Source organism: Rhopalosiphum maidis, chromosome 2 (assembly GCF_003676215.2).
Source record: "Rhopalosiphum maidis isolate BTI-1 chromosome 2, ASM367621v3, whole genome shotgun sequence".
Taxonomy (NCBI): domain Eukaryota; kingdom Metazoa; phylum Arthropoda; class Insecta; order Hemiptera; family Aphididae; genus Rhopalosiphum; species Rhopalosiphum maidis.
In genome coordinates, this window is record NC_040878.1 from 43,210,862 (window position 1) to 43,227,490 (window position 16,629).

The following is a 16,629-nucleotide window of genomic DNA, read 5'->3' on the forward strand; positions in this document are numbered from 1 at the left end:
TGATAGTATTTGAGTAAAAATAAATTACATTTTTGTGTCTATAGTGCAATATAAATAATAATATATAAACTATTGGTTCTATTGGCTATTAGACGTTTAATGATAATGGGCTAATGGCCAATAAGGAATCCTCTTTAGATCTTTTATTATACCATACAACATATGTATACACATAAATTCATTAATTTGTTAATATTTATCTAAATATATCATATTAATCATAATTATTAAAACGTTTCATTTAATTTACTAATCTCTTACGAGTATTATTGTAGTTACCGTATTTTTATGTATTTATTTGTAAAATATTCAAAAAGGTTTCAAATCCGTTTATTATAATAAAATATCTTTCTATAGTATCAAACACAAAGACGTGTGGTAGGTATCTGCTGAACGCACAGCTTAGTTTCTTTGTCACTGAAGACTGAAAGAATATCCCGACTTTGCTGGCAACGGCGACGTTTGGTCTCGCGCCGACTGTAGGTAAATATATATATATATATATATATGTATAATATTTCATACGACGGTATCCAACCCCTAACGCCGTCGCGAGGATCAATGCACCGAATTCCCAAAGCGTGAGTCATCGCGGCGCGTTGTCGTATTACATAGTAGTTCGGCAGTAGCGTCGGCGTCGCGCGTCGGCGCATCGATTGGCGAGACGCGCGCGCCTGCCGCTCCGGCGCAACCTTCTTCCCACGTTTCACGCGCGCGGGTAGGTGTGTGGGTGTGCAAAAACACGCGCGCGCGTCTGTGCAGTAACTACCCCGTAGAGCGCCGCAACCGTCGTCGCCCGGCCGTCAGGTGTTGTGTACCAGCACGCGTGTTTGTACACATAAAACATACTATAAAAGTATACCGTCTGCGCGCTGCCAATATTTTAGTCAAAAGGCACGGCGTGTATGTGTCGCAGTACGCGGCCCCGGACCTTTGCAGTTAACTACATGCCATCGTCACTGCTACCGCCGTTTTTCGGCGCGAATTCGGGAAACGAGGTATCGTACCCCTCTCGGCACCGTGTCGTCTTACAGCTACTCGTGATGACACGGCTATGAAAAATGTCTAAGAAATTTCGACGATTCTACGAGACTGCGTTTGATTCGAAAATCAGCAAATCAGACGAAGACCTGCTGTCGGCCGAAAAACAGGACTCGGCCATCGCTCACCGACTGTCCAACCAGTTGCAGTTATCGGCCAGCGCGAATTCCGTCCGGCAATACGACGAGGACGATGATGACGTTACCACCGCCGCCACCGCAAATGTCGTTCGCGCCTCGACGTCCTGTAGGATGCAATGCAAGAACCGATTGTTGGGGTTCCTGTTGCGGAAGAGACGTAGTGGCAGCGGCCGCAGTGGAGGTGGCGGCGGCAGTAGTGGCGGTGGCGGCAGTCGACAGTTTAACAGTGTTTACAAGTACCGAAGCTCGGACAGCGTGGTGACCAGCAGCAGTCTAAGTCTGGAGTCGATCACTAGCGATTCGTTGAGCTCGCACAGTTCCGAGTCGCCGTGTTATAAGCGATTTCCGGTACCACACGTCTTGTCGCCGATCTCGGACAAGTCTTCGCAGGATGCCGGCGCAGAGTTTTTGGAATATGAACGCAGGAGGTCATCCACGGCTGGCTCTGCGACGCCCATTATCGTCGCGGGTGCCAATGCCCTCGAAAGTGCCACCGCGATAGCCACGCCAGTCAAGACCAAACCACCGCAATCGTTGGGTCTGATCAAGCTCAACAGCGACCATATGCAGCATCATGGTTCCGACAGTGGCATATCCGTAGGATCGAAACCAGGTGATAGCTATCAGGAGCTGTTGGATGTGCCGTTTGACATGCCAAAGCTCAGGCGCAGACAAAGATCCGAAGAGGGCTCGACTACGGTGTCGTCGTCAGATTGCACGGGACATTCAGTACTAGCACCGCCACAACTGCAGGGACTTCCGTTCGACATGCCGAAATTGAGGAGGAGACAGACGAATGCTGGATGCGGTCCTGGTGGTGCTGTGTTACCATTTGACATGCCGAAGCTCAGAAAGAGGCAGATGGACAGCTGTGCGAGAGTTATATCGCTAGACTTTGAGATTGGCAGTGACGAGTACGCTTACAGTGCTCATTCCGGCGTCAGTCATGCGGCTGACAGGTCTAAAAGCAAACAGCTTGAACAGCTTCCGTTTGACATACCAAAATTAAAAAAGATTAATTTACACAATGAGAACGAAAAAAAACCAGATAGGAGTACCTTATTCCTCAATGTAATACCCAACAATAGTGCTGCTGTCAACGAAAACAATAAGCTACTGTCGAAAACCTTCCAAAACAAAAGTAAGTGTGCCCACGAGCTTATTGTAATATCATCGTGAATTGTGATAAATTACTTTACTTAATTTTGGACTTATTATAATTTATATTATTCTTTTTCATTATTTTATAAGGGTAACTATTATTATTAGTTAATATATATGTACAAATTTTTATTTATACAGGTAGTTGTTTTGTACAGGTACCTATAGTACAATTATGTTTTTTGCTCAATATTGACACTCATCATAACATGTGATAGTTTTTGTAAACATAATAATACAAATATAATCGTTTTTTGATTTAATTAATAATATATAATTTATTAAATAAATGCATTTGAGTATGCCCTTTAAATAAATACAAATCTAACGTAAATAAACATTATAAAATAATATATTTATATAAATTTATAAATTTATAATATGCTATTAAAATTATATTTTTGATTTGCTTACTTTATTTTTATAATTATTATGTTTATACAATAATATATTGAAATATAACATTATTTTGATTATATGAAAATAAATTTCAAAAAAGTCTGTTTTCAACGTAATAATAAAAATAGTTCTTTTATATACCTTCTTGTTTTAATAACGTTTGTAAAATATAAATTTATTTTTTTTTTATTAGTATAATTTACGATTCACAGACCTCACTGGCTACCTTTACAGTAATAAACATAATACATATCAACTATCTAATATGTTAAAAAAAATAGTTTAAATAGTCGTTTGAAATATAAATTGTCTAAAACAGTAAAACCGAACATTTATGAACAGTTTTATGAAAATTACTTGGACACCCTACTATCGTTCTGTTTCACCCTTGTGTTAGATAACCCCTCACTGAAAAAGTAGGGATCAAAATACTCATGGATGGATATGAGGGGAATGATTTTATGACCATGGCTATAAGCCATTATTCCAAGTATATACAGAATGATTCAAAATCCAAATACTAAGTATAATTCTTTATATTATTATATAAAACACTCATGAAACATAATAAACATAATAAAATAAAGTTTATTTTCTAGATTAATTATCAAGTTGTGTTTATTTGAAGTGCTTTAGATTTTAAAAAATAATTAATACATCAAAACCTATTTACTTAATATGTATAAAAAAATAATAATGATAAAAACTAAAGACTTATATATGTATAATATAGTATGTACTTATATTATTTTTATATATTATTAGGTACTCGTATATATGTATTTACATTATTTACAATAAGATACACCAGTTGAAGTGCAAATTAATACGGTTGGATTAAAAAATAAACAGTCTAAATATGATTACGAAAGGCAGTGGCGGACTGGACGACTGAGATACCCGGAGATTTCCCGGTGGGCCGTTGCACGTATAAAAAATATATTTACTAATATTATTATTCTGAAATTATAAATTAAAATATTACCTAATAAGTAATAAGTAGGTACCTATGTAATGTTATTAAACATAAAAACCCAGATTTCTGATTATTTTAAAATGCTGGAGTTTTAATGGTTTGAGTTCGACCAGTGCTTGTGACAACTTATTGTAACAAGTTTAAAAATAGAATCTAAAATGGTTATTTATTTCATTTTGTTTTATATCAATTAATTAAAATATTTAAAAATTTTAAAGCTAAATTATGTTTACAAAAGTATATAATAATTATATATATATATAAAGGGCCGGTGTGTACTGAAGGCTGTTAAAATTATGATTTTCTCGTGTTGTTTTTTTTCTCCCAGTCTACCACTGTTTACAAGCAATGTGAACTCTATTTATGTTTGGTTTTAATGTATGTATAAATAATACATTACCATCTTAAAATGTTTATACGGTATAAAATCAACATACAGATTATTTAAAAAGGTCATTAGACTAATTGGGATTGATAAATATTAATATGATATAATTTATGAGGCTATTAATTAGTTTACAATATAAATGAGTAACAATATTGTCTGTTATTGCTGTTTGTAGTTATTATAATATATACACAATAATATAAAAGTGTTTCCAAACTTTTTAAACACATGGTAAAATATAGGAAATATATATGTGTTATTTAGTGAATTACTAAATATCTTTGTAGGCACTTCAATAAAACAATAGTTAATACTTATAGTATGAATTACGCGTGTAATCGTTTTTAATAGTGTAAATATTTAATATACTATAATAATAATTTGGTACTTTAAGCGAATTACCCTGATCGACTAATGAATATATTTATGAGGAGAGGAGGAGGAGCTTAGTGAAATTTCAGGATCAATTAAAATTAAAACGTGTGTCCTAATGTATATTGTATGTGTCATAATTATACCTCCTCCCCGGTTTATTTAAAATAACTCCTATACACACCACTGCTAAATAAATCTGCTGATAAACAAAAAATGACCAAATAAAAATATTTAACTATTTAAATTACAATTTATAAATAATTGAAATATGATATACACATAAAAGGTATACTACAGTTTAATCATATCAATTATAATTTATAATATATATTATGTTGAATTCTATTAAATTAAAAGTAATACATATTAATATTATGCGACTGCTAAATAAAAAATTAATAAAAATCTTAATAATACTCGTATAATTAAAATTTATCTGAAACTAAAATTATAAAATAAATAATTGCATAATGTTTTAATAAACTATCACAAATATTAACTACGAGTAGGACAAAGTAAATAGAAAATTTTAGATAAAAATGGTTAGAAATTTGTTTTAATTTTTATAACTTTAAATCATAATAGCTAATAATTATTGGTATTGCATTAAACATAATATTATGTTAGAAATATAAATTATATTTAAGAAATTCATAACATAATCACATGTAAGATTCGTGAAAAATATTTTAGATGTTTTTTTTCATAGATTTTCTCTTGACAAGTTAGTTATGATAAATTGTGAATTAATTTGAACATTATTAGTCTATGGTTCTATAGTATTGATATATGAAGTATAAATTGATTATATTTTTGTTTTAGATCAACCAAACCGTCCAACATTAAGTTTATCCAGTATAAAGCCTTTAAATTATGTAGAAGACATTGACGTTTCTTTACCTTTAGATCAGCAATGGTGAGTTTTAAAATTATATTTAAATTATGCTTTATAAGTTATAGAGATTATACAAAATATAAATATTACCTATGTATCATTTTTTTATAATGAGGAAAAATAAAAAGTCATATAAGAACAAATCATCAAAATAGATTTAAATATTATATCGACTGTAGTTTAGCCACTAGCCAAAAACTATTGTACAAAAATATTTCATATCAACCTAAAGTATAGGTAGGTACCATCCAAATTCTCTTGTTTTTCTTGAACTATTATAGTATTATGATATTATCCTCATTCACACTCCTCAACATACTCTCCGCGTTATCCCAAAAGGCTTTGGTATTTATATTTCTAAGATTTAATAGTTAAAATTAACTAAATAACTATTTTCAATTGCAATATATTATTTTCATAATTTATCATATTTTTAATTAAATTTTATTACAAATTGTTAGTTTTTTGTATTGTTATTTTTTATTTATTTAATATTAAATAAATTAAATATGAAATAAATGATAAAATGTACTTCATCGTAATTTATTTAATTAATATAATTATTAAATAATATCAAATATTTTTAATATTATAATATGTTTTTGGAAAATTACGTTTTTACTGACAATTTATTTTAAAACTAACTTTATCGCAGCAATACAATAGCTATCAGATTTAAATAAAGTTAAAAATAATCCAATTATCGAAATAATTTAACAAGGTTTTACATATCAGTAGGGTGAATATATTAATTGTTTTTGGTGGTATAAGTAGCGAACATAATGGTATTATGTGCTCTGTATGGTGTAAAATGTTCTTGACTAAAGTGGAATGAAGCATTGAAATATGATGACTTAATAATTACATTAATTTGTTGATATAATCATTTGATGTTTAATCGTTTCTTTGAATGTAAATGTTTTTCGTAACAGCCTTTTTTTAATTAACAATAAAAAATATTTATCGATACTTTAAATTTTTTAATAAATTTATATGGCATAGATTTCATGTTTAGTTTATTTAAAAATTACAGATTTGTAATAAGTAATAAAAAATAAGTAGTAATTTATGTGCATTAAACCATTGATTATTATAGGTATAATAGGTAGCTATTATAATTGGTTAGTAGGTACTAACCTTTTAATGGCTAATATAGATTGATGTTACTAATAAGTAATAACTATGTAAAAGTATATTCGTTTTACTTTTATTTTATAATAGTATCGTATAATAATTAAGTTATTAGTAATAACTTATTACTTACTAATACACAATACACTAGTACAGAGATGGTAACTTTAATAGACTTGTGATCGACCTCTGGGCTCTGGGTTCCCAGATTGTTGTGATCGAAAAAAAAAGGTATTCAATAAACAAAAATATATTTTATATACATGCGTGTTATACTTATAACTTATAAGTATTGACTTATTAATTTCATAGTTTTATACAGCATGTATATTAATACGTATAAAATATGCTACTCGATATCGTATATATTGTGTATAATCTCGTTTTTCATAGTTATTTATTGCCTTTTTCTAAATTCAATTCTTATATTCGTGGGTTAAAAACAGATACACAGATTTACAAAAAATAAAAAATAATTATTTTATTAATTTTCTCGAAAAATTCAAAAAATTCAAAAAAATGCGATCTACTTGTTGGACATCTATACATTAGTACATTAAAAATGAAAAAATAAATTCTAAATAATCTAAATTAATATAATTTAATAAAAGTGATTTCCTGTTTGTACTTATTATTGTTTTCTCTGTCTTAAAAGTGTGTAACATAACAAATTTATGTTCAGCATTTAGTTTCGTTAGTTTTAATAATTAGTATTTAATAGAGTGAAATTGCCTGTTATGATTATGATAAACTTAAGCATAATAATATAAATTGATAATATTGCCTGAATTTACTATTTTGTCGTAGGTACTTTTTCGATATTTGAATTTTGAAGCGAATTATGAGTATTTTTGAATTATAATATTTTATGCACCTATAACTCGCTGTATAAATTAAAATATTGAAAAAACACCTATAACAAAAAACAAACAAAATTTTCGAAACTAAACTTGAATATTATTCAACGTAATGTTCATATATAAGACGGAAAAACAAAACATGCGGGTGTGGCATTCTCTTAAAACATTGTTATGCTTTTAACTTTTTAAGTAATAAGGTTATTTATAGATTATTTTAAAACACCATATCGCTATTAGCCATATTATATATTACAGCTAAGTATATTATTTTTTTGAATTCCGTAATGACTCATGGACAATGATGACCTTTTATGACGTTTATAGTGTTTAAAATATAATTTAATCACGTTAATGCATTTTTATAAAGGTAAAAAAACCATAGAAGATATTTTGTAATTATCATCAATTGACAATATCAAAATACCTAATAAAATGTTAAGCCAAAAATATGTTTTTATCTGTAAATAAATGTGCATAAATTGTTATTTTATTTAAAGAAATACAATTTAAATTTTATCATAGGAAAATACTAAATAAATTAAAAATCATGTTAATGGTTCTGTAATATATAGACACATAATTCTGTATTTGTATACTTTAATTAGTTTAAATAAGTTACTCGATCAAAACATTCTTATAACATCAATATAAAAAAAAATTTTAAACCTATTCATACAATTTAAGCTTCAAGCAAAAATTCCAAATGCCAATAAAGACCATTAAGTTGTAACATATTTATAACTGTAAATAGTTATAACTGTTCTAATGTACAATGTATGAACAATTAAGGGTTTTAAATAATGATTTATATGTATACATTAGTATTATTTAAATAATAAGTAATTTTTAAGGAATAAATATCGTGTTGTGTTTAATTAATTTAGATAAAATTTAACTCAGAATACGTTTGTTTACAAAAATTATAATGCTAAGGATTTTAATGTTCATCACAAAAACAATGAATAAAAAATAAAAAATACCCGTCAAATAACCGTTGTGGACTGTTACCTATAAATTAAAACTTATAATTGTGACAAAAATAAATATAATTAATTAATTAACAATGATAAATATTAAACACCATTGTTGTAATACATATTTGCACTATTACCTATACCCAAAGGAGTGCTATAAAAAAACAACTGTTTGTTAATAAAATATAAGTACCAGTACAATAAACTTTACATTTTAAAGTTTAAACAAGGGATTACCCCTATGTTAATACCCGCAATAAATATGAACAAATATAAGGCAAATAAAACAACATCATAAATAATTTAGTTTTAACAATGAATTACAACACTTACAATTAAGATGAAATATAAATACTTCATATATTTTAAATAGTATCTTTCTATCATCCATTTTAATAGTTTATAAATTTATCCATTATATATTAATATTTTATAGCTGTATTGATGAATTTTCCTTTTTAATAAATATCCTACATTTTAGATTTTGAATGGAGTGTTGAATAATATATTGATTTTACAATGATATGTGTTAAACAAATATTAAGGAAAAACAGAAAAATTACACAAAATGTATACTATTTTATTGTTACAATTAAAAAATGAACAAAATTACCAGAAATATACTGACATACCGCCTACACTTAAAATCGCTTTTCATCGCATAGGCACAATGCAATTATTAATCATTTAATTCAAATTTAACACACCCATTACAGTATACAGCTATATAGGTACTCAATGACGTTTAGTACACTTGACATCTATTACACAGCAGATCCAGTTCTCCTGTTTTTTCAATAATTTATTATGTTTGTGAGTCACTTTAAATTCTCCAAATAGCTTAATTATAAATACATTAGTAAGCCAACGCCCAACATTATCTTCTAAAAGCAGTAAAACATATTAATTTACCTTCTGTTCATATTATCTATACATGACAATTAAAAATATTTTTACCAATAATGTGTAGTTATTTATTTTGTCAACTTGCAGCTGAACTATGTTTAATATAATATGTAGTATTGTAGTATGTATCATTATGTCTATTGTCTATAAATTATAGACTATGGATGTTCTTATTTACAGTATCGTTAGTTATTTATGATAAAATGTTCGTTTGTGTTAAAAGCGTTGTGTTTAATTCGTATTTTTCTGCATTCCAATAACTTGTAAAAAATATATTTTAATAACATGTCGAAACTAATATCTATATTCTATATTAGTATATTACAGATATAGAATACTTTTTTTTAAATTTAGTGTTATAAGGGAAGGGGCGTAACAGAAGCAAGTAGCAAATTATATCAGCCCAATCAAATCCCAAGTTTCGAGTATCAACAGTCACACAAATATCATTCAAATATATCACGCATAGCCCCATTAGTTCTTTAAAAAAAATATTTTAACTAATTTATTAATCAATTCATCAATTAATGTATACAGTTTAAATATTTAAAAAAAATCTTAAACATAAATAAATAATATGATCAAGTATGTCTAATATTACACCTACATTGGCTACATTATTATATAATTTCAACCGATAACAAGAAACCTTATTGTCCAGTTTTAAGAATATTTGTGCGTGTCTTACATAACTTTATCGAGCTTCTATAATACCTTTAACTTTTATTCTCATTCAATGTTTGTCTATTTTTTTTATCAAACTAACAACCGTAAGTCCGTAAAGCTATTCCTATTGTATCGAACAAGAATAAAATATATAGGGTGCGTATACGTAGGTACATAATAGTGAACAAAACATCATAATATTTTCGAGAATATGAGAATTTTATTTTTAAGACAGATTTTGACATGTATCTTTTATTTGAAAATAAAAGATCTATCATAATAGCCATGACAGCTTTTCAGTTTATAATATGTTTGTGACAAATTGGTTTTCAAAGTATAACTACAAACTATGAATTACGACAATGGTTCAACAACGGATATTTTATTTTATAAACAATTTAAAGTTTTTATGGTATCAATATTTCATAAAACCTTAAATTTTAAGTTATAATCTTGAAAAAATTGATATTTAGACAAATTAAACATAAAAGTTGGTGTCGCTCTACTGTACAGTTGGAATTGAGTGGGACACTATTATGGTCTTATGAGTTATGGATATGTTAAATTTGAATTTAATGATGTATCGTTGTATACGAAAAACGGTTCTGAATGGAAATGGTTTTACATTATATTTCATGATATTTTTTTTTTGATACATACATAGCTATTAATCATTAATAATACTTTTCATATTTTGGTAGGTTGATTTAATTTTTTCTGAAAGTATTGTATTTATTATATTATTAATGTTTAATTATTGCAATAATATTTTTTTTACTATATTATATCAACTTATATGTATATATAACTTATAATGTAATAACATATTTTTGTAAATACCCTAAAACAGTAAAAATAGATGATATTTAAAAATAAATCGAAAATTTCATTGCGTATAGTAAAATTAATAATAATATAATGTACGTATATAAGTTTAAATCCTTACGAAATATGTTTTAATTACCTAAAGTAAAATAATTATCACCGTTATTAATTATCGTTCAAATAAGTATTTTTGTCCAAATAAGGTATTTGCAGAAATTAAGAACTTTTCAAAATATATTATAATTTTGTATGCTAAAATGAATCACTAATGCTAAATGATTACTTTTTACGACTTCAAAAAAAAAACCTGAGAAGAAATTATTCTTACAACTTAACAATTAATATAATATTAGAACTATTACTAATAATTTTGATAACTACTTTTTATTTGTATTGTAATTATTGATTTGGCAGTTATATATCATGATATTGTTTTATTTAATCATTATATCATTTAAATAGTCACTGGTATTTTAAAAATATAATTTTGAATAATTATTTTAATATTATACACATGGATCAAGAATTATTTTAGTTCATATTTTAAATTTAAAAAAAAATAGTAATAATATTTGTTTATTTTCTACTTAAAAAAAAGGAGGAATTATTTATAGCGCTAATTTATGTAAATGTTTTAAAAGTTGAATCACTAATTCCATTAATAATTTAAATTATTAAATTATTAATGTATTGCGGTATTGAAATATGAATATCGGTGTTTTGGTATTTATTTTAATACCGATATGAAATAGTACACTGGTATTTCAGTATTTACAATTTTTATTCAATACCTAGTTTATTATTTTTTATAGTATGTTGTCGTTTTCATTTTCAATTATTCGATATTTTCAAGTAATGTAACCTCTTAGACCTTAGTTAAAAACTTAAAAACAATAATTATCCCTGATAACGTGCTCTGTTATAGTAAATTTTCTAAAGTAGCTTTAAAATATAGAACATGGGTAATAAATATTAGTTATTATAATAAAAAAAAAAAACACAATTAAAATGGTATTATAATAAATTTAAATATTAATTTCTTTAAATTATAAATTTATACATTTTTATTATTATTTTGGTTATTCGATACTTCGGTATCCAGTATTTTGATTATTCGATGTATCAGTGAATTGGGTAACTTGGTATATACGGTATTACGATTTAAATATTAATGTATCTAAAATTGGTATTATAGGCGGTAATAACAATTAATAATTATATACATTTTTCAGTTGGTATCATGGACCTATGAACAGACTTGAAGCTGAAAAAGCTTTGCATGGTCAAGAGGAAGGAACCTATTTAGTAAGAGGGAACAAGGGATCATATGCATTATCAATTAAGTATGTAAATTTTATAGTAAGAATATGGTTCACAAATACTTGTGACTAAAATAATTATATCATTTTAAATTGCTTACATATGTTTTTAAAATTAAGTTATGTTAATTATGTGAAATGTTTTTCTTTCTTTTACGATGTAAAATTATTTAATATCCCTTCAACATAAATATTGATTAACATGGCAATAATGCAAAATGTATAATGATTACGAAAATCTACCTAAGGCACGTTTATATGTTAAATAGATACTAAGTATTATATACAATATTATTTATAATATTAAATTAGTAACTGTATTAAATATAAAATTAAAATTAATAAATAAAATCGCATAGCCCTAGGTATGCTTTTCGATATAGCCGATATAGGTATCCTAAATTATATACCATATTCATATATTACTGCAAATAAATAGTAATTTCTGACTTAGGTATCTCAGTTATTTAAATTAGAAAAAGTTTAAATGTTTGTTCTTGTGTTTCTTAAAAATCTAAAGAAGCAAATTTATGTAATTCATGTTAATATTTTAATTATTAATTTCTATTAAAATGTAGCAGCATGCCAGCATACAAACAGCTAAGAACATTTTTAAAAGTGTAAGCAGGAGAGGTGGGTTCAGGGTTATAGATGTATCCATATATATGATAAATAGATAATATGTCGTATGATTGAGGAAAACACAATTAGTTAAGATCAGTACAGTGGTGTCCACGTTTGTATCAAAAACATTTTATTAGTTTTAAGTGCAGCCTATCTGTGACAAAGTAAAAAAAGTACGTTTTTCAGACTGTTTATTTTTGCGCCAAATTTTTTGAAATTTAAGTATTACTACTAATAACTGCAGTGGATCTTTTTTCGTTCACTTCAATGAATAGTTTTATAAATTGCATGCTAAATATTTTTAAATTTATAGAAATGCTAAATAAATATATTTAAACAGATGTTTATATTGGATATTATAAGTCAATTGTTCGCCGAAAAAAGTTCGCGCGACAATATTAATGCTCGCGAGGAAACTGTTCGATTACGAAAAATTGTTCGTGCATATATTGTTCGCATGTTCAATATATTGTTAATTCAAAATAAGATCACATAACATTAAATATTTTTTATTATTATTATTAAATTTTTTTGATAATTATACTTAACAATACATTACAAAAATAAAATATAATATATTTTTCCATGTTTGTGGATGTCAATATGAAGTTACATAGTTTTATAATTGCAATTGAAACACCAACGCCATAAAAATAATCAATTGTTGTATGATTAATATAATCTGCACATATATTTTTTTAAATTTTTACTTTTATTTTGATAACATTTTTATTTATTTTTTTAATGGTGGTTATTGACCCGCAATATACTGCTGATTTTTTAAAGTATTTATACTTTTGGAGTGCATGTATAAATCTCCAAATTGATAGATGTTTGGATGAATTAAGTGTAGATGAAAAACAATTGTGCCATCCTTTAACTGAATTTGTTCGTAGAAGGCCTGCCGCTTCTAAATCATAACATACACTAATGGGGATAGTCGGATCTCTTCTTTGGCTTCTACGATTACCTAACTAAACCTAACTACTATTCTACTTAATGGAGTATGTTATTTATTAACTGCCGTATAGATTACAAAATATATTACATCATATAATCAAGTCTAATTTTTTTTAAGGACAAATTATGCGTCTTATTCGAATAATTTTCCTTTCCTGCGAATAATTGTCACGTGAGCAACTATCGTACGAACTATTTTCGACGAACACTTGACGTGATACCGATCAACACTGTTAGCACTTAGCAGTGACTATAATTCTAACTCACATTTCTAACAATAGATTATCCTCAATAACCCAAGTTTCTACTTACTGCAGTTAGTACAATTAATAATATAACATTTAAAACGTTTAGCACTACTAAATATGAATCATAATAATAATAAAAAATAATACAAATACAGTAATATTGGGTTATAAAAAAAATATTGATTAATTTAATTGTTCACCAAAATTTAATGGACAAATTATGGACCAGTTAATCATATTTAAGAGGACATTTAATTTAGTGATTGTTCATGAATTTGGAATTTAAACTATAAATAATACCTGTTAAGCATAACATAAAAGATAAAAATAATATTAATAAAAACTTATAAAAATCATAAAATATGCCATTCACACATCACACGTTTATATGTATACATTATTTTTTTATTTTTTTATTATTATGGTTTTAATGTAGGTATACTACTTTAAAAAGTTTAAAATTGTCGTATTAACTCAACAAATTAAGCAATTTCTAATAATTATTATTTGTTCTTTTTTCAGGAGTGCTAAAGGTTTTATTCACATGAGGATAACTCAATCTGGAGAAAGAAATTATTTGGGCCAATCGGATAGATCTTTTGAAACTATACCTGATCTCATTAAACATTATACACTAAACAAGCTTCCAGCCAAAGGAGCCGAGCATGTAGGTCTAATTAGACCTTTAGCCCACCAAATCCAAATGTTGTAATCATCTGACCATTTAATTAAAAACGTTATTTTCCTTCCATTTTAAAGTATAAATTAAAACTGTGATAGAAAATAAGAAGATATTATACGCCATTTTTATTATTATAACTATTATTGTTTATGTTTTTAAATAATACCATATCGAAATTAAGTGCAATATAGAGTTTAGTAATGTATTATCTTTATAAGTGTTTGTATTCGTATTAAAATAAAATAAAGTAATTTTATGCAATTCAAATGTAATATACGTACTTGGACGTAATTTAATTTTGTATACCTATAATATTAATATACTTACTTCAAATTATAATTAGAATATTTTACACTGATGTAGTATATAGAAATATATTTTTGAAAAACAAACAAACATTTTTGGTTTTTTTTTTAATTAGAACTATAAGTCTTATAACTTTGTCTTTGCTGTACAGTATCAGTGTACATCTGTACCTACCCAGCTTTATTTAAATTAAAAATGAATTTTAGTAAATAACTATGACACTAAATTAATTTTGAATAAAATTCAAAAATCTTATTTACATTATTAACATCATTAAATAAATAGTTTAAACTTTTGCTAGGTATTCACAGAACTAATTTTACAATATTTTTCTTATAGCATTTAAAATATAATATTAAATAAATATCATCAAATAAGTATAATAAAAAAATTAGATTTTTCTCTATTTCTAAACCCACAAACAATCAGCCTTTCTATTTAATATCATTTAATATCAATAATATTCAATTGAGCAAACGTATACTTACACAAAAACTAATACGTACACTAATGACCTACAAATTGTTTTTAAAAACACCATTAATATTAGTTTATACGTATTTGAAATTGCAATTAGGCGCAAGTTGTTTTAACATTTAAAATTTTTTTCTATTTTCACCTGTTAATAATTCATCAATCCAATAAATTTTAAGGTCAGGAAATGAGAAGTGAATATTTTTAGCTGCAGTAATCTGATTTGTTTTGAGTTTTGATTTAAAACCTGATAATATTCTTTTTTCTGTTTTTATCTTCATATTCAACAAATTCTACTGGTATCATCCTTCCTTTTTTTAAATTGTATATTTTATATCAAATTATTTTAAATCGATATTTATTAATAATACCTAATGATTCATTATAGTCGTTATAGTATTATAATTGGATTTCATAAAGTAAATTCCAGCATTTTTGTGGCTTTATTTTCAACCTATTGTATCTTTTTAGTGTAATCATCGACATTATTGACTTATCTGTCTGATTTTAAACAAAAATAGTCAATTTTGTTACAACAAAAAGCCATTGGTCTTGCATTTCATTAAAAGATAAAACTAACTCTTCTAATTTTTTTTATCTTATTAAGAATTAGTTAAACGATAATTGAATCCGAAATACTTTATCGATCACAGTATTCAAAGAACTCATGATTTTACTATCTTTAATATTAGTTTTATTACGTAAAGAAGTATTATACAATAGTAGGCACTTATCACTCTATTATAAAGACGTTTTTCATTACCTAATTTATTATAATTAGAAATAGTACACAGTGAAACACATTGAAGATGAAAATTTAATTTATATCCAATGTACGAAATAATCTTTGACGGCTATACAATTTTATTGCATTCAGCACACGACATTACGATTACGACTGTTCAGTACGAATCATAGATTAAAACTGAAAAACGTAATATCAAATTAGCTTTTTAAATTGAAAGTGAATATTTAGAACGACTAAATAAACTGTAACATTTAAAACTGAGATATAGGCATGTTCTAGAGACTTTGGAAGTATTTGTAAAAGATTAATCCAAATTGGTTAATCATTAAATAATTAAATATGTTGATTATATATTAAACATAGGACACGGTATTTCATTACGTGGTAGTGCATAATGTATTCGATTAATTCCGTTTTTTGAACATCGAATTCGAATGTAATGAGTGGGATTGAATAATATAGCAGAAAACAGATTTTGACAAAAAATTACTGTAATGAGACTATCTGCAATCATAATAGCTTGTTTAAATG

The 16,629-nt window shown here is 26.4% G+C and overlaps 1 protein-coding gene across 1 annotated transcript; it reads left to right on the forward strand.

The window, feature by feature from the left end:
- Window positions 1-782: 782 nt before the first annotated feature.
- On the forward strand, window positions 783-14,829 carry LOC113552773. Its single transcript, XM_026955693.1, has 4 exons — window positions 783-2,322; window positions 5,303-5,396; window positions 11,970-12,080; window positions 14,411-14,829. Exons 1-4 carry the CDS (start codon window positions 1,062-1,064, stop codon window positions 14,598-14,600), a joined length of 1,656 nt encoding a protein of 551 aa, XP_026811494.1. The 5' UTR covers window positions 783-1,061; the 3' UTR covers window positions 14,601-14,829.
- Window positions 14,830-16,629: the final 1,800 nt, after the last annotated feature.

What these genes read in the sequence shown, in the direction of transcription:
- LOC113552773 (XM_026955693.1), top strand. Translation starts at nt 1,062, where the DNA reads ATGTCTAAGAAATTTCGACGATTCTACGAGACTGCGTTTGATTCGAAA. An exon ending in GAAAACCTTCCAAAACAAAA is followed by an intron (nt 2,323 to 5,302) that starts GTAAGTGTGCCC and finishes TTTTTGTTTTAG; the next exon opens with ATCAACCAAACCGTCCAACA. An exon ending in TTACCTTTAGATCAGCAATG is followed by an intron (nt 5,397 to 11,969) that starts GTGAGTTTTAAA and finishes TACATTTTTCAG; the next exon opens with TTGGTATCATGGACCTATGA.